The sequence below is a fragment of the Schistocerca cancellata genome, chromosome 1, assembly GCF_023864275.1.
Source record: "Schistocerca cancellata isolate TAMUIC-IGC-003103 chromosome 1, iqSchCanc2.1, whole genome shotgun sequence".
In the NCBI taxonomy this organism is placed as follows: domain Eukaryota; kingdom Metazoa; phylum Arthropoda; class Insecta; order Orthoptera; family Acrididae; genus Schistocerca; species Schistocerca cancellata.
In genome coordinates this window covers 161460722-161485623 of record NC_064626.1, presented here as the reverse complement: position 1 = coordinate 161485623, position 24902 = coordinate 161460722, and the positions used below count along the sequence as shown (strand labels likewise).

The following is a 24902-nucleotide window of genomic DNA, read 5'->3' as shown; positions in this document are numbered from 1 at the left end:
TCGGACTGAAGACCACCACAACAACAACAAAACAACATCATTACAGGGCCATCACATACTGATGAGCATGACTGGTGAAAGGTTACGATTAGAGGAGGAGAAGGGTAGAGAGAGTGAGGAGGGGATGGGCAGAGTGAGGGGGAGGAGGAAATGGACAGAGATAGGGAAGGAGGGGGAGATGAATGAGGCAGGTGGAAGGTTTAGAGGGGTAGTGAGCAGGTGGAAAAGGATGAGGGGGAGGCAGAGAGGGAAAGAGAGAGGGAGAGGAGGATATGGTCAGCGAGAGGGGATGGAGGAAATGAAAAAGAGAGAGGGAGGAGGAGATGAAGAGAAAAAGAGTGGGGGGAGGAGGATAAAGATGGGAGGATGAAGTAAGCAGGCAGAGGGAGGTAAAGATGGATACAGAGAGGGGCAAGAAAAGAAATATATGTCTTGAACGCATATGCAGGTGGAACCACTGGGGAAAGGCTGCTTACATTGTTAAAGAGTAAAGATGCCCATGGATATGATAAAATTTCAGTTAGGATTATAAAGATCAGTGCACCACATGTTAATTATGTACTCAGTCCCTTGTTCAATATGTCTTTCACGTGTGGCAAATTTTCCAACACAATGAAGTACTTGTCAGTGAAACCATTTTATAAACAATCTAAATAAATAAAAAGTTGAAAAAGATAACTTAGACAGTTGGTGGCCAATGACCAATTTCTTTGGAATCAATGGTTTCAATACTTTGTGAGAAAGCAAATTGTGGGAGAGCAGTTGGCACATCTGACTACACATAGTTTGCCATCAGACTTTCAGTGTGGTTTCAGGAAGGGATATTCTACACTAGCAAAGGTAAACAAAAGGCTGAGGACAGTCAGTATTTTCTATGATTTAACAAAAGCATATGATTATGTAGACTATACAATACTTTTGCATAAGTTGGAAACTAATGGGATTGGGGGAAAAGCTCAACTGTACAGTACCAATGATTCAAAAATTGTTCTGTTTGCAGATAACCTGTGTTCTAGTGAATTCAATATAAATGATTTAGTTAATGGTGTAGTTAGAAACATCAGCACATGGCTTTCAGAGAGCAGATCAGTGCTTAAGTGTACGCAGTGCAAACAGTTTCTGGCATAGAACTTTTTAAAAGTTAATTTTGCTGTACAAAATTTGTCAAACAGTCAGCAAAGTCAACCACTTTAAATATTTAGAACTTGAGGGTATTAGATGGAACACTTTCTTGGAAGTATAATGTTCAAGATCTTGTGCAGAAATTAAATGCTGCAATCTTCACTACAAGAATGATCTCAACTGTTTATGAAACATGAAGGTTTGTTTGTTTCGATTACTTTCAGCCTATTATCTCATATGGTGTTATATTTTGGGGCAACTCTGTGCACCCATGAAGAATATTTGTAGCCAGAAACACGCAGTCAGATTGATCTACAGTGTCAGTTTGTGAACTTCATGTAGGACATTGTACAGGTGTCTCAGAATCCTAGCTCTGCTGTCCCTGTATATATATTTCATCATTGGATTTGTTGTTGAGAGTACTGGCTCATTCAAAAGGAACTGCTACATTATTTAGTGAACACAACATAGAAAAGTGATATACACTTGGATATCATTTCCTTAAGCATTGTATGGGAAAATGTGCACTTTTCAGCTGATTGCATTTTTGGTAGGCTTCCAACAGAACTGAAAAAAATAATGAGTGGTAAGTCCAAAGTATTCAAATCCAAGTAAAAAGGTTCCCTCAGAGCACACTGCTCCTATTCTTTACAAGAATTCCTCATAGTAGTTGATGAGTTCTCCCTATAACGTGTTACGTAGTCATATATTGTCTGTTTTTTTGTATTTTATTAGTTCTTTAGTTATTTGTTTATAAATCTTCCAATCAGTATTCAGTAAACCTTGTACTAAATCTTTCCATGATCAAGTGGTTTAGGCTTGTGTGCTCCCACAGAACCTAATAAATTATGTGAGTTGTGTGCTGCATTTTATGAATGGTAACTAGAAGCAAATGTGAAAATGGATTTTTATCTTCAATTTTAGAAATGTCTTTAAAAGTGTAATGATGCCATCTGACATCACTATGGAAATTTAGTAGCTGGTGCAGTATCACTGTCAGCCACTGTGGCACAACTACCTGGATGGTGTTTGTCATCAGGTGCTCCCTCTGATGACTCCATGCCAGACTCCCACGTATCAGCCAGTGCAGGAAGGTGAAGTGCATGGTGATTGGCATTTGATTTGGTTTACAGTGTTTACTTTGCAGACTCTGGTTATTTTTGGTGTAATTCTTATACTGTGTGAACAGGACTTTGATTAGAAAATTTGCTTAAAATAGCTCGCAATGCTCTGAAAGTGTTTTGCAACAGGTATCAGATTGGTAGATAAATTGGGGTGTGATGGGTGACTGCAGAGATAAAGCACAGAAGATCTGTTTTTGTACAAAGCTTGGAGGGTAATTACAGTCTGTGAAGGCCTCAGTGAGTCTGTCAGTATATTTTGAGAGGGACTGCTCATCACTACAGGTGTGACAGCCATGGCTTTCTAGGCTGTTTGGGAGCAAATTCTTGGTATGGAACAGGTGGCAGCTGTCGAAGTGGATGTATTACTGCTCATTGGTAGGTTTGATATGGATGGAGGTACTGATGTGGCCATCTTTGAGGTGGAGGTCAACATTGAATAGGGTAGCTTGATGGGTTGAGTAGGACCAGGTGAAGTGAACAGTGTGGGCACAGTAATTGGCCACAAAGGGGCATCCTAGGGGTTTATGGCTTTAGGAAGCAGGTAGAAGGTAGCAGTGTGGGGAGTGGTAGGGATGAGGAGAGGCATTGGCTCTAGGGAGAGGTTCTGGGGTGGGACTAAGGAATTTAGGAGAGAATGGAAATAGTGCTGGGTTTATGGAATGGGGTCACTGTGACAGGGTCTGTAGATGGGTGAATCCGACAGCTGGTGGAGACCTTGTGCCAGGTAATCCTTGTAGTTCAAATGAAAAGTTGTTGAGCCTTTGTCGGTAGGTACGGTTATAAGGCTGGGATCAATTTTTTGGTTAGTGGATTGTGGATATAAGGTTAGATTGCATATTAAGGAATTTGAGGAAGGTTGAAAGGGATGATTTTTGGGGAGTGGTGGTGGATCACAGTTGTATGGTGGAGTGAACTGAGTGAAGAAGGGTTCAACTTTGGTCTTTAGTTGTGTCTGATTGGTACAATTGGCAGCAAAAGACTATTTCCACTGCAGGGACTGGGAGAAAGAAAGAAGGTCTTTGACAAGTCTTGCATGACTGAATTCGGGTGTGGGACAAAATGTAAGGCCTTTGGAAAGGACTGATATTTCTGTAGGATTAATGCTTTTGGAGAAAAGTTTCATGACTGTGTTTCAGGTCTGTTTACATTCTGGATTCTGTGTGGTGGTGGGAGGGAGTTTTTGAGGGTAGTTTGTCAGGTAAGAGGGGATGCGGGGGAGGTTTTGAAGTTTTTGTAGAAGTGGTGGGTAGTAATAGTCAAGATGGGAGTGAGAAGTGAACAGGGTGGAGAGTTTTTTGAGGTGGATTTGTGCTTGTTACTCTAGTTCCTGGAGGGCAAAGTTACAGTGTGTGTTATGGGGTCCAGTAAATGGGATTGCATAACAGGAGAATTTTTCAGATGGAAAGAAGGTATTGCAAGGAGGTTTCAGCCTGATTGATATATTTTTCCAAGACTGTGTTGGTGAGGGTTGAGGATTGTCAGAATTTAACAGAAGGAGGTCATTGTGGAAGGAAGATTGACAGCTGTAGATGGGTAATTTGATGGTAACACCATGATCCAACCAAAACACACGAACAGTATGTGGGACTGGGTCCTGGCTAGGAATAAGAAAACTTTTCCGTATTGATGCAGAGGAAGGAGCAAGGATTAATGATGTTGGGCAAGAATGCTTAAAAAATATATAGATAACATAGAATTACATCTGAAAAATGGCGTAACTGCACCCAAATACATGTGAAAAATCACAAAAAGGATGAAATGGGTGAAATAAGGGGAAACAAGAAAAAATCTGAGGGAGGTGCTGATAGTGAAAGGCGAAAACCAACAGAAATTGGCCTGAAGACATAATGAGATAAAAAAATAAAATAAAAAGATTGTAATGTGGTTTGCAGGTCTGTAGGTGGATAAGTGTGAAGAAGGGGCAGGGCAGATGTGAGTAGATTAGGTGAAGTTAGTAGGTGTGAACTGGAATAGATAGGAGGAGGAGGAGGATATGGGGAGGGGTTGGTAAGTTGAGATACAAGTGCATGTGGCACAAGAAAGGTATTTGAAATAACATGTGAAAATACATGAGAGTGACACAAGAAGAGTGATCAATTTGGAGGTATAAGATTAATGACATTGGTGGCAGTAATGTGTGACATGAGATGCTCCACCAACAATCAGCGTGGTCTTGTAGCCACCTACTGTGTGCAGCCAAGACAGTTTGTACAGTGTAGCTTGTAAGTAGAGCCTGCAGTGCAGTTCGTAAGGCAACAAGAGTAACACAGGGAAGAAGAGAAAGAAGGACGACCAATGAGTATTGTAAAGCATTAGAAAAAGTAACAAAGGAAAACAGCACTTGGTTTTGGGATGGAAGGAAAGCTGTCAGGCAAAATAAAACAACGGAAAATCCAGGATGGAATTTAACAATATTGTGAAAAGGGTAATTTGCTATGCAACATCTAGCAGAGATGCTGAGTTGCAGACATTAACAGCAGAAAGACTTCCAGAAAGTGAGCTTTCAACCACAAGGTCTTGTTGAAAATAGATAACATACACGGACAGATGGACGGACGGACGGACACACACACACACACACACACACACACACACACACACACACACAACCAAGACAGTGAGTAGCAGTGCCTGTGAGAGGCAACAATGTGGTGGGGCTAAGGGGGGGCTGCGATTAGGAGGGGGAGATGTAGCAGGGTAGGAGTGGGGGACAGTACAGTGCTGCTTATGGGAGCATACAGGTGCGGGGTGGAGGGAGGGTAGGGTAGCTAGACGCAGTCAGGACATTAGATGGTGGGTGGGAAGTGAAGGGCTGAGGGTGTGTTGGTGGAACAGAGGGCTGTGTAATGCTGGAATGGGAACAGGGATAGAGCTAGATGGGTAAGCACATTGACTAACGAATGTTGAGGCCAGGAGGGCTACAGGGTCATAGAATATATTGTAGGGAGAGTTCCCACATGCACAGTTCAGAAAAGCTGGTGTTGGTGTGAAGGATCCAGATGGCACAAGCTGTGAAGAATGTCGTGTTAGGCAGTGTGCTCAGCAGTGGGGTGGTACAGCTGTTTCTTGGTCACAGTATGCTGGTGGCCATTCATGTGGACAGACAGCTGGTTGGTTGTCATGCCCACACAGAATGCAGTAATGTGGTTGCAGCTTAGTTCATAGATTATATAACTTGTTTCATAGGTAGCCCTGCCTTTGATGGGATAGATGATGTTTGTGACTGAACTGGAGTATGTGGTGGTTGGAGGATTTATGGGACAGGTCTTTCATCTAGGTCTATTACAGGGACATGAGCCATAAGGCAAGGGGTTGGGAGCAGGTGTTGTGTAGGGATGACGAGTGTATCTGCTCTACCCTTTTTCCATCTCGGGTCTGTATGCTTCCTCAAGGTACATTCTGCTGTCTGCCACCTCTACTCTGCTGACAGTCTTTTCGCTGTGGCTATCTGTGGCTCAGCATCTCCACTATATGGTGAGTGGCAACTATCCTCTTCCTAATACTGTTACATTCTATCCTGGATTTTTCATTGTTTAAAGTTCTATTTGTTGTATGTTATTACTTGTCGTACATCTTTATAACAAAAAACACTGCACTTGCCACATAAATAACAGATAATTTGAAACACTGAATTTAGGTATTCAGATAGTTTGTTGAAACAATGGTTAATGTGCTGTGTTTTTGATATTTTTTGAACTAGTAGGAATTCCCAGTTTCTTGCTTTATCTTAGATGAAAGCTTGTTGAATACATTTTGAACCCAGGAGGAGGAGACAAAGTCTACATGAAAATTATTTTTGTAACCTGTATTGTGACTGTGTATATCACAGTTTAGTTCAGTCATGAGCAACCTAGGGATGGTCAATGGGCCTGATTCACATAGTTACTTAAGCTCACAGACCACCTCTTCACATTACAGGACACTTGCATCTTTAGTGCGTGAAGACCAAACTACAGCATCCATGACATCAATACAATTTATATAGTAATGCACTGATGTCAATGGCACCCATTTCATGACAAATCATGCCGTAAAGCTAAGCCTAAAAAAACTCTTTTTTGAGAGTACATTCATTCTATGTGCACCCGATCTTCAGATGTTTACATTTATTTACACATCATGAACACTGTTTCTTCACTCATGACATTTTATAGTTGCTGTCTTAAAAACTTCTGTTGTAAAATTCTGCAATGACTCACTCTCTCACACATGAATTTCTTCCATAGGCTGGACTGAAACCAGCCAGGCTGGATTTGGCCTGAAGGCCACCAGTTGCCTACCTGTGGTTTAGTTGAAACTGGTATTTACTGTCAACAGTAAAAACCATTAAGGAATAACTGTTTTTGGAAGTAAGTGTAAGAAAAACAAAAGATCCTTAAAAAGGCCTCTGCCATGTATATGGTTATCTGCTTTTGACAATATTCTTTTGCTGTTGTTGTAAAGACATTTTATTTACTTTAGATGCACTGGCCCAGAAAATAATTCCATAAGTCAACAGGGAGTGAAAACATACAAATAAGCTGACACACTTGTCTTTAAGTCAACACAATTACGACCAACGCTGACCTTCCTTTTAATATAACATATATGGTCGTGGTGCACACAGCACTCCATGGAGTCGCCAATCAACAATGGAAGAGGCTTTTAAGACAATAAGAGTTAAACTGAGCGTCTTGACCAGTATATCCATGTGTTGACTCCATTTTTGCTGTTGCTAAAAGGCCATTATTGCTTTATGACACATAGTCATATCATTATTGTTTGTCCAAAATTGCATCATATGAATCTTTGTGAGGTTGAGGATTAAACTGTCAGCTGTGAGTTGCTTCTAGATCTGTTCAGCTAGGGTTGAATTTGGACACTTGATTGGTATGCCTGCATTATCTGCAAACATTACACTTTTGAAAAGTCTGGAAGGAGATATATAGGTCTACAATAGAGGTGATTTACTTGTGTCCAGTTTTGTAGATAGCTGTTACTACAGCAAATTTAATCCTGTCAGGAATATATTCCCTGTGTCATCAATTAATAACAAAATTAACTTGACAGTAATGCTGTCTTGTCGGAACGTAGAAGCATAAACATAGCCAGCAGAATTACTACTTTTTACTGACCTTTGTAATCTCCTTAAGCATTGTGGTTTTGAAACTAACATAAGTACCATTTTGCAATACAAATAAAACAGGTAGACTTTTCTTTGCAATTTTATTTTATTTGAAAACCTGTACTTTAAACAATGGAAAATTCAGGACTGAAAGTGCCAGTATTATGTTCTTACTCAGCATATAGAGGAGATGCTGAGTCACAGACAGCCAAAACAAAAATAGTGCTAAACATGTGAGCTTTCAGCCTAAAGACCTTCCTCTAAAGTAGGCAAAAAAAAAAAAACACACACATACACATATACACACGTTCACACAAGCACAATCACTCACACATGACCACTGTCTGCCAACCGAGGCTGGATTGCGAGCAACTGCACATGATGGGAGAAGCAAACTGGATGTTGGGGCTAAGGAGAAGGCTGGGGCAGAGAGGGGGAGGGATAGCAGGATAGGGGTGGGAGGGTGCTAAAGTGCTGCTTATGAGATAATATAGGGATATGGTGGGGACAAGGTAGGGAAGCTAGGGGTGCAGTTGTGAGGATAGATGGAGGGGGGGGGGGGGGGGGAGGAACAGAAAAGGAAAAAGGAGGAAAGTGAGGAGGGGATAAAAGACTGTGGATGTGTAGTGGTGGAGTGGGAGCAGGGAAGGGGATGGGTCGCTGATGAACAGGGACTAATGAAGGTTGAGGTCTGGGGGGTTACGGGAACATAGGATATATTGCAGGAAGACTTGCCACCTGCCAAATTCAAAAAAGCTGTTGTTGGTAGGAAAGATCCAGATGATGCAGAATGTGAAGCAGTTATTGAAGTGAAGAATGTTGTGTTGGGTAGCATACTTAGCAACTGGGTGGTCCAGCTGTCTTTTGATCACAGTTTGTCAGTGGTCATTCATGCAGTCAGGTTGCTTTTTTGTTGACGTGCCCACATCATAGAACACAGCACAGTGATTGCAGCTTAGCTTGTGGATCAAATGACTGCTTTCACAGGGAGCCCTGCATTTGCTGCAGTGGGTGATGCTTGTGACCAGACTAGAATGACCTACTTATTCTATAGTACAACCAGTTTTTGAATACCATCCTCACAGAAATCTGCCACCTGATTAGACAACAATAGCATAAAGCGCAGCCCTCAATACTTGAAGAAACTCATCATATAACACTGAAATCATGAAGTGTCTGTTTGTTCTCACTTTTTCATCAACTTTCTGCACCAAGTCATTAGTAGTGTCTGAATGTCTTCCTCTTCAGTCCCTGTAATGCACATTTGTACAGCCATCTTTAAAGGCTCTCACCCATTTCTGTAACATCCACCCACTCATAACGTTTTTTCATGCATTTCGCTGATCTGACAATAAATTTCAGCTGATTTCACACATTTATGACTAAGAAAGTGAATCACATTGTGTATTTCACACTTGGCAGGGTTCTCAGTCAGTGGTGGCATTTCAAATACTCACAAACAAATGTGAACATGCCAAATATTGGTGGGAATTGTGTAGAAAAGTGGATTAGAGTGCAGGCTTTCATGTGAAAATAAAGTTGCTATTGGAAGTCTACTTGTTTTATTTTTGTTTCAAAACAGTACTTGCTTAAAAAATGCACCTTGTATCTGTTGGTGGTGCATCCAGTGTCTGCACAAGTAAATCAAATGCATCTGTATTTGGTTCTTTATTACTAGGTGTAATGTTTAATGCCACTGTGAGGAAGTGGTCAGTGAATTTAGTGCCAAGTCATTTGGAAGTAGCACCATTTCTGCCAGATCTATTTTCTGGGGTCTCAATTTTTTTGGATTACTGGTTTTGTTTAGCATTTTTCTGCATAGTTTTTACTTTATTCTTAGTTTTGAATGTAGTACATGAGTGGTCCCTTTCTTAATGACAGAGTGGAGGATTCAGAATACTGGTGTAATGAAGCTGTAAATCCTTGCTTCTTGTTCTCTGGATTATGTAGAGCTCTCCTGCCTAGTACAAGATAGTGTAATCCTCAGAGTTATCCATTCCCTATCCTTGCCTCTGTTCAGTTTTGCCCTTAACTGCTTCATATATATCACACACACACCAACAGCTACCTGCACATCTTATATCATGGCGGCAGTACCACAATCTGCGTGCCAACAGACTAGAGACCGCAGCACTTCAATCCAGTAAGCAGCACCAGCAGCTGGGTCAGTACAATGAGACTCATGCACATTACAATCAGCATGTGCACGCTGAACTATTTCTTACTTTCACAGAAACTGACTGGAGCCAATCACACATGAGGTATCCCTACATGATACAATTATTTAGGCTTACACTCCAGATCCAGAAGCCTTTTCCAGTGCACCAAGCAGCACTGGAAAGACTTCAATAGGACATCACTCAGATGCCTCCCCACTCTGCATGTCGCTGAGTGGGAAGGCCTTTTTAGAGTTAGGGACACATGATGTTTCCAGTTGCACCTACTGTCAATATGAACCCCTAGGGATTTAGTGGAGTACACCTGTTCTAGTACCTGGTTGTCATGTGCAATGACTATGTTTTCTGGATTTTTATTTTTAGTGTGGAACTGAAAAAAAATTAGTTTTTTTTTATATTAAGTGAAAGAGAATTATTTGTAAACCAATGTAACTTCTCTGAGTATGTAATTAACATCAGGGTCTAGATCAGTTTAGTGGACGTACTATCTACTACAGTTCTTGTATCATTAGCAAACAATGTGAATTCACATTTTTTACTAATGGACAGGGGTAGAACATTAAGATATATTAAAAACAGCAAGGGTCCAAGGAGAGATCCCTGAGGAACCCCATGCTATATTTTGCCCCATTCAGAAGCCACTTTATTAAGAGATCTATTGTTGCATCCATGTAGGACCACCTTTTATTTGCTGTCTTTGAGATTTCAGTAATACATACCTGAAAATGTTGCTCCACACAATATTTTTGTACATTTATTGTACTAAAGGACAGATTCCTTTTCACATAAATAGCTACCCCACCTCTGGTCATATGCTTTCTACAATATGGGGTCAAAAATACTTAGTTTGGAATAGTGAGCATTTCAATGCCAACAGTGAAATGGTACTCTGTTAGGCAGAGAAAGTGAGCACAATTTGCACCTCTTGGTTCATCAATATTTATTATAAATTGATCTAACTTTCAAAACAGGCTATGGATAACTTGGTTGAAAATTGTGAGCTTATTATTAATGACACAGTTGGTAGAGGTGCTGCCATTGTTGGGACTGAGATTTATTTCCTTTGACAGACCTGTATTTCAGCAGTAATTTTCTGCAAGGGAGGTGGAGCTGTTGTGCAAGTAACACTGATGTTTATTAGAATGGATTGTATTACGTACATACTGATTGGGACCTTCTCATTCTGCGATGATACCATAAAAAATCTCAATTTAGAGTTGAAGACTTTTGTGGTCTCAGGCACGTACAATGAGGAATAGCTGCTGTCACTACAGAGCTCCTTTGTGCTGGTACTCCTGATCCTGTTGGAGTTGGTATTGCTGTCGCTGTTAGTGATGACTGTTTTTCCTTCTTGAATGCTGCTGCTGATGATGATACTTGTGTCACTCTTCTTCTGATCAGCTCTCCACTAATTGTTTCTGCTGGACAGGATGCTTTTTCACATGGTGGTGATCCTGCTGTTGCTGGTTGTTCTGCTCCTGCTGTTGAAGCAGTCAGGTCCTCTACTGTTATTGGTGGACGTTGGTGGCCTGAAGCTGATAATGACAGTTTCTGTGCTGATGCTTGTTGTTGTTCTGCAGCTGTTTCTGATAATGACAACAGCTCTGCTGCTGCCACTGATAATGGTGGTTTTAATGTTTCAGGCAACTTTTGTTTTAGTGACATAGGGACTGGAATCCCTTGATGTATAGACGACTTGTTGATGTATTTGATTATTTTGGCACTTATAATTTTTTTTTCCTCTAGTATTCATGTGGGGACCATGTCTGGTAAAGTGCTCATTGTTACCAATCTCTATCTCTATAAATGTCACACTCAGGAAACCTCTACTGATTTTCTGGAATATTCTGTTTGCTGTGACAATTTCAATGTTTACACATGAGTTTTCCATCAGATTGTGTCTCCATGAAATACTGACAATGTAGAAATGTACTTGAGGCATTTTTTTTATTGTTTTCCTCAGTATTCTCATTGCTCGCCAAGTTTTGTTGTGCTAAACATAATTTGTGCCTCTAATTATGATGCATTTGTTTCCAGTTGTCAAAATGTTTCTACAGATTTTTAGAAATTCACTTAGTGGTGTGCCTGGCTTGATAAGGTCTTGGTGGTTATTTCTTCATATTCCAATCTGTACTCCAGTATTATTAAACACAATAAATACATGTCCTTAGCAAGAGTGGGTTGTACATACGGAGGAAACAATGACCATTGAAATTAAGTTTTTATGAACATCCACAAGTTGCAATTGGTATGTTTTATTGCCTGATTTTGCAGTTTCATTTAACAACCAACTACTGTACTTTAAACTGTAAATTCCAGGGTTTCTGATGGTGCTCTTGATGAATTAAAAAGCGAAACTAGTCAATAAAACATACTAAGTATGACTTGTGGCCGTCTTGAAAAACTTAAATACACACTCTTTCTAGAGGTACAACAAATTGCTACTGAACCAATGAACATTCAACCCAATATCCACACCAGCAGAGGGATCCCAGCACCAACCTTCAATGTTACTGCCAGCAGACCGAACTGCAACCAAGGCCAACCAGTTCACTGGCATCAATTTGCTGTCTGTACTCCCTAAGCAAATCTTTGCCAATAATGCAGTTGGCTGTCATTTGTTGGCCTTTATTGGCCTAGTGTGGTCATGTCTTTACAACAGAGCCAGTGGCATTACTGTGTAACATATATTTTGTGTACAATAAAACATTTAATGGTATTGTATTGTATTGTATTTGTATTGTATTTATTGGTCCAGTAAATCTTACATGTACAGTACAGCACATCAGATATTGGACAGGTCAAAGTATATCTTACAATTAAAACACTTTAGAAACTAGAAAATTATGTTCACAAAATTTTACAGCACTTCATATACTGGGCAAGTCAATGTGTAAGTTATAATTAAACCACATTAGAAACTTTAAGTTTACAACTGAATACATGTATAAGCCAATATTAACGATTAAAGTATTTGCATGATCCTCTCTTAAGCTCTAAGGATTTTTGAGGAACTCTTCTACACTATGAACTGACATGTACACTAGAGAATTACATTCACAGAATTTTACTTCATATACTGGGCAAGTCGCTATACAACTTATACTTGAACCCCATTATAAACTTGAGAATTACATCTGAAAGTATTTATAGGCCAATATTAATGGTTACAGTATTTGCATAATCATCACTTAGACTCTCGAGGATTTTGGAGGAACTCTTCCACACTATAAAAGCAATGTGTCAACAGATATTCTTTTAATGCTGCTTTAAAATTTTTTACATCTGTCATTACTTTTATTTCTCTTGGCAATTTATTGTAGATAATTTTTCCATGGTGTAATGTTCCTTTTTGGCACAAACTGGTTTTTGTATGGAGTACATGAAAGTCAGTTTTCTGTCTTGTATTATGATGATGAACATTTTCATTTTTGGGGAGGATACTAGGATTTGTTATTGTATATTTCTTTATAAACATTGCACTTTCAAATAGGAAAATACATGGAAGGGGAAGAATCCCCATCCTTTTAAATAATGGTCTACATGGTTTGTGCCTTTTTATTCCAGCCATGATTCTCACTATTCTTTTTTGCATCCTGAATAGTTTTAGGCAGGATGGCGAGTTACCCCAAAAAGTGACCCCATATTTTAGGACAGAATGTATATTAGAATAGTAAACTGTCATTAGACAGTCCTTATGACAGCAGTTTTCTAGCACTCTCATTAAATAACACATGGTACTTAGCTTCTTTAATATGTTGTCAATGTGAGTTTCCCATCTAAGATTATCCTGTAGCCGGTATGTCTGATGTATATTTGTGTGATATTTCCATTGGGATGGGACATATCAGTATGCCTTCCATTTTCTTTTGAATTGTTGGAGATTCCCAATTTCTCATATTAATGCTAGGTAGGATCTTGTGGAATACCTTTACACCCAGTGCCTAACACCAGTCTGAACCCTAGACAAGGAGGTAAAACTTACACAAAAATTATTTTTGTTTCTTGCATTGTGATTGTGTATATCAAAGTTCAGCTAATGATTAGTATTGTAAGCAACAAAAAGTACCAAGGGAATAATTCTCTGGGAAGTAAGTGCAAAAATTGCCTGATCTGTAAAAAGTCCTTTATAAATTGTGCAAGTGTCTACTTTACACAATATTCTTATTGCTTGCTTCTGCTGATTAAACACCTTATTTACTACTGTCCAGAAGATAAGTCCATAAGGCAACAGGAAATCAAAATATGCTAAGTAAGCCAATACTCATATATTTACAGTAACACCAAAAGATATACTTATAAGAACAAACATGCTAAACCAAGCTTCTTCATTAGTTTATGAGTATGTTGATTCCATTTTAGCTTGTCACCCCACTGGACTTCAAGGAATTTTACACACAGTGTCTCATTTCATTACACCATGAGTGTCTACTCTTTATAACAAAAACTGGTGACTGGTGAATACTGCAAAAGTCCCCAGCGTAAAATAATAATAATAAAAAAACAACAAAGAGAAGAGGGATGCTTTGAAAAAAGAATCAACTTTCATCAGGAGGATGCACCTACCCACAAAGGTGCTTTGTTAATGGGAAACTAAGAGATTTGAAGTGTGAACTGCTGGAACATCTACCCCTTTAATTAGATGTGACACCTTCTGACTTTCACTTCTTCACATATCTAAAAGAACGTGTGTCTAAAAAAATGTTGTGTCCATTGATATTAAGAGAATAATAGACTGTTAAGAATCTGACTTTAGGGACATATTTTATTCACTGGAGAAAGTTCTGGGTCCAAGCAATTTGATATATACAAACAAGTAGCCTTGCAGTCAGTTTCCATGTGCTACTCCTTCACCAAAAGGCTCCTAGATATGGACACATTGTACCAGCAACATTCACGTGATATCTAGCTGTCAGATTATGCAGTTCTTTTTATATTTTGTGTATTATTCAGTAGTTTCTTCTAGGATTCCCCTTGATGTTTCTTAAGGGTATCCATGGCAAAGCGAAGCAACTCATTGGTTAAAATTATAGAGTTGTATTTGTGATGAATGTGGCTCAAACTATCACCCTGAAACTGCAATTAAAGTTTTCTGTTGTGTCTCTAAATAACACAGCTAATTTCTTCTTCACTCCCAGATCAAGTGCGCTGGTGCTCAAACCCTGACCATCCCACTGCTGATGAAGTGTTATGACAAATCTTGCCACATTTTCAATTCTGCAGTAAAAAGAAGCACATGCATAGTCATATAAAACACTACATCTCCAGAAAAATCTCAAAAGCTAGTGAAACTTGCGTATATGTATGTATATATGCACACCACATACGATTCACCTGCAAGTGAGTAGTTGCCATTTCTGATTTTTTTTGTTTGTTTCCACCCTGGAATTTCCATGATAACTGCACAATTCACTATTAGAAGGAAGGATTTTACATCATAACAGAAAAAACAACAAATAACTGTATAAATTAAAAATCTTTATTTAATAAATCTACCAGTATTACAAAAGATTTATCATTTCACTTTTGAAGTATAGTGTTTAAAGATGCTTTACTATGTGGTATATACAATACATTGTGAGGGACAATGTAGGCTGTAATCAATTTTTTCTCTACACATAACTCCTGTCTCTCCAGAAAATGAAATCTAAATACAAATCATGAACATGAACACTGCACCAGTGTAATATGTGCACTATTTGTCCACATTATGAACATGCATATGCTATCATAACATCAGAGATTTCCTCTTTCAGCTTGTTCTATTTCAATGGCTTCAAATAGGGCCTTAAAATTGCCTGCACCAAATCCCTGAAAATATGTATGACATATTTAGTAAATTAAAAAACCTAAAATAAATATATTATGTGACACAATTAATTGAACTTACATTGTGATTATGTCTCTGAATCACTTCAAGAAACAGAGTTGGTCGATCTTGCATATTCTTGGTAAATATTTGCAACAGGTAACCATTTTCATCATAGTCAATTAAAATTTTGAGTTCCTGAAATGAAACAAGTGATGATTTTTCACTGATTGTCATAGAGCATAAGCTAAGAAGACTGTATCCAAAATTGTTTCCTCCGTTGTATTGAAGGAAAATTCCGTCAAGGAAATTAATATGTTATGGGGTAAAATTGCTGACCTATATTCATCTTTAACAGGGAGGATGAGTAGTACTGCCAACAGACTTACGTAAAAGTAAAAGTGATACACTTCCTAGCTTTTGGAACTAATAGTTCAGAGAGACTATTACACCTCCTGTTTCATCTTTGCCTACACTTGTTCTCACTACAGGTGGGTACCTCTCATCCTGGGATCTGAGTGACCTGCCCTTCCTTTTAAACTTTGCCAACCTATTGCACACTCATCTCTGAGTGTCTGTAGACATACTTCACATCCTGAATGTAAATAGTGACCAACAATTCTCTCTCATAATTTATAATATTATTTCCTCAGATTTTTTTGACCCTGGTGAATACCTAAGAGTAATGTAAGAACTAAGTTGTCCATTCATATTTTTCACTGCAGGTTTAATTAATTATCTCTCTGAATTATAATTCACTAGATCTTTCATCTTCTGGTTTACCTATTTGGAGTTCTGAATGTTTGATTTATAGTGTGGTTTTGATGATTACACACACTGAATTATCAAGTGTTTGGGAAAATATCAACTGAAAGCACAAATAGTCTGGAAACTTCTAGTGGTTGACCCATGTGTAGTTGTTGTGGTCATCAGTCTGAAGACTGCTACTCTATCCTGTGGTAGCCTATTCGTCTTTGAATAACTACTGATTCCTACATCCTTCTGAATCTGCTTACTGCATTCATCCCTTGGTCTTCCTCTATGATTTTTACTCCCCACACTTTCTCCAATACTAAGTTTGTGGTCCATTCAAGTCTCAAAATATGTCCTATCAACCATTCCCTTTCCTCAGCCAAGTTGTGCCATAAATTCCTTGTTTTCCCAATTCTGTTCACTGCCTCCTCATTGGCTACATGTTCTAGCCATCCAATCTTCAACATTATTCAGTAGCACCACATTTCAAAAGCTTCTAGTTTATTTTTGTCTAAACTGTTTATCATCCATGTTTCACTTCCTCACATGCAGATGGCACACTCCAAACAAATATCTTCAGACAAGGCCTCCTAACACTTAAATCTATCTTTGATGTTAACAAATTTCTCTTCTAAAATGCTTTTCTTGCCATTGCCAGTCTGCATTTTATATCCTTTCTACTTCATCCATCATTAGTTATTTTGCTGCCCAAATAGCAAAACTCATCTGCTGCTATAAGTGTCTCATTTCCTAATGTAATTCTCTAGGCATCACCTGAATCAATTTGACTATATTCCATTATCCTTGATTTTCTTTTGTTGATGTTTATATTATATCCTCCTTTCAAGATACTGTCCATTCCATTCAACTGCTCTTCCAAATTCTTTGCTGTCTCTGACATAATTACAATGTCATAAGCAAACCTTATGCTACAAAATTATGGAAAATAATTAGCTGATTTTAAACTTAGATTAATATTACAATAGCCCAGAAAGAGTTACAGATGAATAGAGCTTGGGTGCACAATCTGATTGAAACCATTTAAAAGATTTATGAAAGGAATGTGAAAACTTACTTCCTTCTCATCCCGTCTGGTAAGTCGCCCTGACCTAGGTTTCTGGGCAACTTTTCTAAACTCTACCCCTTTCCTAAACCTCACATGTCCTTTTCTTCCACCCATCCTCCTCCTCCTTCAACCCTTTTGCCAGAAGAAGGAGCCACTAGCTCCAAAAGCTAGCAAATTGAAATACCTTGTTTGTGTGTGTGTTCTCCTACCACTACTTGGTGAATAGATTATTTGTTTATCCAATTACTTATATTTTCAAAAATTGATTATTTTCAAAGTTGTTAGAAGGTTTCCAGAAATCATAACATTCAATAGTGATACAAATCTAATACTAATAGCCAAGGTACTATCTAAATGGGTTTTTAGTTGTTTAACATCAAACACTTTGAACTTTAATCTTATTACTGATACTATCACCCTATCTGTGGATGTTGGCCCACATTGCTATACATAAATATTTCAGACTCCATGAACTCAGAGACACTGTCTAATTAACTAACCATAACCATTACTGATATTGTCAGTGCATCAGATTTGAAAGAATTGCACATTGTGTTTATCTGAAAGAATAGTAAAATTTTGAAGGTAGGGAAGAAATTGGAAGACATATGTTCAGCAATTGTTCAACTTATCCCTCCAAGAGAGCATTTCTGAGGACTAAAGCAAGGGCCTGAGTACCATACTCACATATGGAGCAAATGAGGCTCAAGAATAATTACAGAAACTTAAGAGAAAACACCAAATAAATGTTATAACACATTATAGGGTGCCAACAAGATTTTCTACTTAAAAACTTTCACAATTTTGTTTTCACTCACTTTATCATCCATTAAATATGAGTATATAAACTTGTTTTAACGTGCTTTTAGTGTATTAACTACATATTATGTATATATGAAGCTTCACAGCTGCATAGTGTAATCTGGATGTTTAATTATAACATTCACAGCCATGTGGACATAAATGTTATTTGAGAGTGGCTAGTAAAATCTGTAGTGGATGACAGTGACCTATATTTCAAATGTGCCTATATAATTTGTTAAGAAAATAACTCTCACATTTTGCTATTCTAATTTGAGATATTCAGATTAAGAAATGTCTAAATAACCTGGACTAACACATTGTGGGTGTGAAATAAAGAGTGGTATTTAGCTGTAAACCAGCTATATGCCTGTCAACCACAAACATGCAGCTTTCAAATTGTTTATTTTAGACATTTAATAAGAATAATTTACATAAACACTCTTGACAGACCAACTAAGAATGAACCCTTCAAGATCTCTCTCTCTCTCTCTCTCTCTCTCTTTAAAAAAAAAAAGAAGCACAAGCAAGAAAGCATGCAAATTTTGTGAAACTTACAGGAAGCCCATGGTGGCATGCAATATGTAAATGATTACTGAGTGGTAGTATGTCCATGTGGTAATCAGTAGCTCTGAATTGATATTTTAGGCATTCATAGTCAGGGTAAGTGAGTTAATGTCAGATTGAAAGGTCTAGGTTCAGCTGTCAGCCAGTCTTAAGATTTTTCTCTCACATCACTTCTTTTGGCACTGGCAGTCATTTGTTAATGTGAAAAATGTCAAATTACACCATGGTTTCAAGCCCATGTTTAAACAGAATTTGTTTATGTTGATGGTCAGAATCCTTATGAGTGCCACCTTTTAAGTTTTTACAAAAATGGTGAAAGAAACACATTTTTTATACAAATTATTTGATTGGTTCTCAGAATTTAGCCCATAAAATTTACTTTTGTACACATTTTCTCCATTTTGAGTTTGGTACTTAAAAACAGGGTTTGGAAAGTTACTTGATATGACTGAAAGTGCTGCCCTTATAAGGGGACAAAAAGTAGTGCTTCAGTGATAAATCAGGTGAACACAGACGAGAGACATTCATTTGTTTTCCTCTGTCTAACAATCAATTGGCATCCTGTGTGACAGCTAGTGTTGTCATGATGAAGAATGATGTGATGTTTTCAGTTATTTTTCCTGATTTCATAGCTAACTTAAGGCAAACAAACTGTTGTCTATTAATTGTTGTTGGTCCTCTAAACCAATGATCATGACATATCCAGTGTAACTAAAAAAACAGGTTATCATTTTCTTGGTAGCACTTCACAAACAAATCACTTTCACTGATTTTGGTTCACCTTGAAACACGCAGATAGTTGATTACACCTTTGTTTGCAGCTTTTATGAACATGTCCAAGTTTCATCATGTGTTGTGATGCTGTACACGGAATTAGCATTTCCTGATGCCAGTTTACATGAGCTCATTGTGTATTTCAGTCAGATTGAGTGGAATCCATCAGAAACAGATCTTTTTCACAAATAAATGTACACACAGTCTTTGTTGTGTCTAAGGAAGCCTTTAACTTATGGTAAACTACATGCACATCCTCACCAGTCATTGAACAGCATTAATGGTTTTTTAGAAGAGCAAGTGGTTTTGGTTGCCCTTCACAAAATTGAGCACCTATGGAAGAATGACCACGACAAAATTCTGTTAAGTAATTTTAAACAGTCTGTCCTGAAGGTGATTAACTACCAGAAGATTAACAAAGTGATTTGTTGTCAAGCTTGGGCCTTATGAAAATCATAAAAAATAATCCAACAAAACCTTTCATGTCGATTTTCCTTTTCGTCACAACACCATTCTTGTTACTGTCACTGTAAATAAACTACCTGATCCATTTCGGAGCTGTCATTGTTTTAACAATAAAAACTGACAAATTTTAAAACAGAAGTGGTTGTTAATAACAAATTGAAAATGGGTCTTCATATTTTACACAGAATTTCAGTTTGTTGTAAAGCTTTTAAATTTTGCAGTACCTTTCTAGAAACATTTGCTCTGTATGTACAACACTGATTCACATGACAGTAACAAACTTACCATGTTAGAGGTTGCATAGTGGCTAGCTATAAAATTAAAATGCTGATACCAAGCTGTTATTAGTAAACTGGTTGTGCATTCTGCCATTGACAATTCATCGAGAAGTTTTTGTGAGCACTACTAGTAGCTGAATAATTGTAAGTTACAACTGTTTTTAGAGGAGATTAGTAATACTGTATGAGTCAGGCTCCTAGGATACATATATATTGAATGCCTCATTATTTATATACATCAGGAGGGGATAATTACACTCTGCATGTACTCATGTAGTCAAATACCTATAAAAATTTTACTGTGAGATAATACCTGCAAAGTGTCAAGATCTTCCATGATATTTATATTATCATTCTTCAGTCTTTCTTTCAACATTTTATAGTAACTATCTGGAACTGATAGGAACTCCATCCCTCTTTGTTTTAAATTTGTTATCTGTAAAAAAAGAAATAAAAAACATAAAAATGAATTCTATACTAAGAGGCAGCAACTAACACAAATAAAATTTAAATTCATTATTTAAAACTCAGTGCGGTGACTTTACATTCCTTATGTAAGAAATAGAAATACACTCCTGGAAATTGAAATAAGAACACCGTGAATTCATTGTCCCAGGAAGGGGAAACTTTATTGACACATTCCTGGGGTCAGATACATCACATGATCACACTGACAGAACCACAGGCACATAGACACAGGCAACAGAGCATGCACAATGTCGGCACTAGTACAGTGTATATCCACCTTTCGTAGCAATGCAGGCTTCTATTCTCCCATGGAGACGATCGTAGAGATGCTGGATGTAGTCCTGTGGAACGGCTTGCCATGCCATTTCCACCTGGCGCCTCAGTTGGACCAGCGTTCGTGCTGGATGTGCAGACCGCGTGAGACGACGCTTCATCCAGTCCCAAACATGCTCAATGGGGGACAGATCCGGAGATCTTGCTGGCCAGGGTAGTTGACTTACACCTTCTAGAGCACGTTGGGTGGCACGGGATACATGCGGACGTGCATTGTCCTGTTGGAACAGCAAGTTCCCTTGCCGGTCTAGGAATGGTAGAACGATGGGTTCGATGACGGTTTGGATGTACCGTGCACTATTCAGTGTCCCCTCGACGATCACCCGTGGTGTACGGCCAGTGTCGGAGATCGCTCCCCACACCATGATGCCGGGTGTTGGCCCTGTGTGCCTCGGTCGTATGCAGTCCTGATTGTGGCGCTCACCTGCACGGCGCCAAACACGCATATGACCATCATTGGCACCAAGGCAGAAGCGACTCTCATCGCTGAAGACGACACGTCTCCATTCGTCCCTCCATTCACGCCTGTTGCGACACTACTGGAGGCGGGCTGCACGATGTTGGGGCGTGAGCGGAAGACAGCCTAACGGTGTGCGGGACCGTAGCCCAGCTTCATGGAGACGGTTGCGAATGGTCCTCGCCGATACCCCAGGAGCAACAGTGTCCCTAATTTGCTGCGAAGTGGAGGTGCGGTCCCCTACGGCACTGCGTAGGATCCTACGGTCTTGGCGTGCATCCGTGCGTCGCTGCGGTCCGGTCCCAGGTCGACGGGCACGTGCACCTTCCGCCGACCACTGGCGACAACATCGATGTACTGTGGAGACCTCACGCCCCACGTGTTGAGCAATTCGACGGTACGTCCACCCGGCCTCCCGTATGCCCACTATACGCCCTCGCTCAAAGTCCGTCAACTGCACATACGGTTCACGTCCACGCTGTCGCGGCATACTACCAGTGTTAAAGACTGCGATGGAGCTCCGTATGCCACGGCAAACTGGCTGACACTGAAGGCGGCGGTGCACAAATGCTGCGCAGCTAGCGCCATTCGACGGTCAACACCGCGGTTCCTGGTGTGTCCGCTGTGCCGTGCGTGTGATCATTGCTTGTACAGCCCTCTCGCAGTGTCCGGAGCAAGTATGGTGGGTCTGACACACCAGTGTCAATGTGTTCTTTTTTCCATTTCCAGGAGTGTATAATCGAACTAAAGAAAATGTATAAATCAAGTAAACATACCACACTAACCAATCAACAGAGACAATCATTAGACACATTATATAGTTAATGTTCTATAACATCAATTTAAACTTTTATATCATAAGGCACTTTGTTCGAGTATGGAGGAAAAGTGGAAAGTCTATGGTTGAAAATGAGCCCAAAAGATAGCAGAAGGGAAAGGCATGATGGATGGTCCTGAACAGTTCACTGACCTGTTGGGGGTACATAAGGAAATATTCTGTATTATAGAAAAAATATAAAAGCTTTGTTTTCAAAATCCCGAGTCACTGGCAGTGCACTGTAAAATTTGATTTTATGGTTTTTGCTTATTGACTTCTCATTTTATCACATGCAAGTTACAGGATTTCTCAAGGTCCAACGCAGTATAACATTTTTTATATGCAAATATAGTCACATGTAAGTTGTAACATCTAGACTGACTGCTTTCTTATCAGCACATCTTGGAATCTCTTGACTGGTTTTATCAATGAAATATTCTAGTTAAATATGTATCATAAAATAGAAATTAATATCCGCACGAATGACACAAAAGACACATACTTACACACATTAATTAATAGGAATACATTAGTAAAAGGAGTTTTGCTACCTAGAATTGCTTTGATAATTATACATTTCCACGTAGTCAGATAATGAGGAGAAACTATAGATTTGAGCAATATTCTTAATATTCATTAATGCTGTTAGAAGCTGTGGATTATTAGTAGATCATTTACTTCTCTTTTAGGCATATTATTATTTTGATCACATCTGGCAATGCATCGAAAAGAATTTTTGGTCTATATAATACACTGTCCCGATATACTGATTTTGAGTGTCCATCCCTATGAAAGTCATTTCTTTCTTGTTTGATAACTGTTCAAAGCTGAAAACACTCGATAAGTTTCAATGAAACATATTTTCAATTATAAATTAGACAGCGGGCTCATAAGTTTTAATTCTTTAAGAACACCTGTACATGATTCTCCATAAGTAACAACTTTTATTAATCTTACAGCTTTCTTCTGACATTTAAATGATTGTTTTGCAAAAGTGGAATTTCCCCAGAATAGTAGTCTATATAATACTTAGTAGGCTATGCATATAGGCTAAATAAGTACTTAACATTGTTTCATCACTGCAACAATCTCTGAGCATTCTTAATATGTAACTGTACTTGCTTAACTTTTCAAAAGCATTTCTACATGTTTTCCCTTCCTAGATGTCCATCCACTCATAATCTTAAAAATTCTATATAATTCCTTTCCTGAATTTGTCAATTCCCTAATGTAACCTTTACATGGGCTTTACTTTTATTTCTTATGTTGTTGAAATTTATCCATACAGTTTTCTTACCATTAATAATTAGATAATTGTCTTTAAATCATTTTTGCGCTACTTGCACTGTTTTGTCAATTTTCTGCTGCAATTCAGAGGCCTAATCATTTGTTTCTTTCATAATTACGCTCGTATCACCTGCATGCAAATAATACCATATCTGCTGTTGAAAAATGCTGTGGCAGGTCATTAATAAAAAGCAAGTACAACAATGGGTCCACTATTGTACCCTAAGGCACCCCATAATCAACTTTTTTTTATATTCAGAATGATAAACTTTTCCTTCCTGACAAATTTCCACTCTTTGTTTCCTATCAGATAAATATGACTTGAATCACTCATAGACTACACCATGAGTACCAAATATATATAGATTTAAAAGTATTAGGTCATGATTTATAAGGTCAAAAGCTTTGGAAAGGTCCAAAACCAATCCACAGTTTAGTTCATTATGCTCTCTAGCTTTGCAAACAAGTTTTAGGAATTTGAAGAGAGTTGTCTCCAATTATTTGGCTTTGCTGAAACCATTCTGTGCAGTCACAAGAACTTTGTGTCTGCTTACAAAGTCTAGTAGTATACTGTACATTAGTCTTTCAATTACTTTGGAAAATACAGCTAATAGTGATAGTGGTCTCAAATTTTTAATGTCAAACTTGTACCCACTTTTATAAACTGGTATTACTATTGATAGCTTAAGTCTACTTGGAAACACTCCTGTTGCAAAGAAGTCATTGAATATATTAGCAAGTTGAGAGATAATATTATCAGCACTACATTTAATAATTTTTTCAGGGATGCCCTCAAATCCACAGGTCATTTTACTCTTTAGTTTACTGACAGCCATTTTTATGTCTTTGGGTGTTACTGGATATAAGAACATCATTTTTTCACTTACTGGAATTTCTACCTTTGTGTGTAATAGAGGAATGCAGCACTTTTATTGTCAGTTGCAGATCGTACTAGAAGCTGATCTCAAATATCTGTTGATTAAAGCATGAATCTTATGTGGAGAAGGCCTCAGCTAAGGATGGCTCTTGACTATGAACATATAAAAAATAATGAGGGGCACAGACACACTCTTACCTAAAGAACAAACTCTCAAAGTGCCAAAATGTATTTTGCAGAGAAAAAAGTAAACATCTTATATTTGCTAAGCATTTTGAATCATTAATTTTTCAAAGAAGGGAAGTGATAATGATACAGTGCAATATGATTCAGAATGAAAACATGCATATGAGACTTGGCATAAGCTGCAGATAAAGAGAGATGTGGACTGATGAAGAGCAGAAGTTAAGAGACTTCTCACTTGTCTAATTGTAATTCCTGAACATGGCACACATACATCACTGATTCTACATACACACTCAACATTTATTACAACTCCCAATAATGATAAATGAATAAATTTTAAATAGCAATAACAATGAATTCAAATGCTATTGTTTGGATCTCATAAGTATGTTCATTTCCAACAACGTTAGGCTGCTAAGTGGTTAAGCTACTTAACT

General features: G+C 38.3%; 1 protein-coding gene across 1 annotated transcript in view; it reads right to left on the bottom strand.

The window, feature by feature from the left end:
* Positions 1-14984: 14984 nt before the first annotated feature.
* LOC126167697 (4-hydroxyphenylpyruvate dioxygenase) overlaps positions 14985-24902 on the bottom strand; it is a 132069-nt gene continuing 122151 nt past the window's right edge. The window contains exons 11-13 of the mRNA XM_049920494.1: positions 20354-20476; positions 15418-15534; positions 14985-15338 (exon numbers count right to left, since the gene is read on the bottom strand). Coding sequence (XP_049776451.1) covers positions 15264-15338; positions 15418-15534; positions 20354-20476 — 315 coding nt within the window. The 3' untranslated portion in view covers positions 14985-15263. The remainder of the gene's footprint in view (positions 15339-15417; positions 15535-20353; positions 20477-24902) is intronic.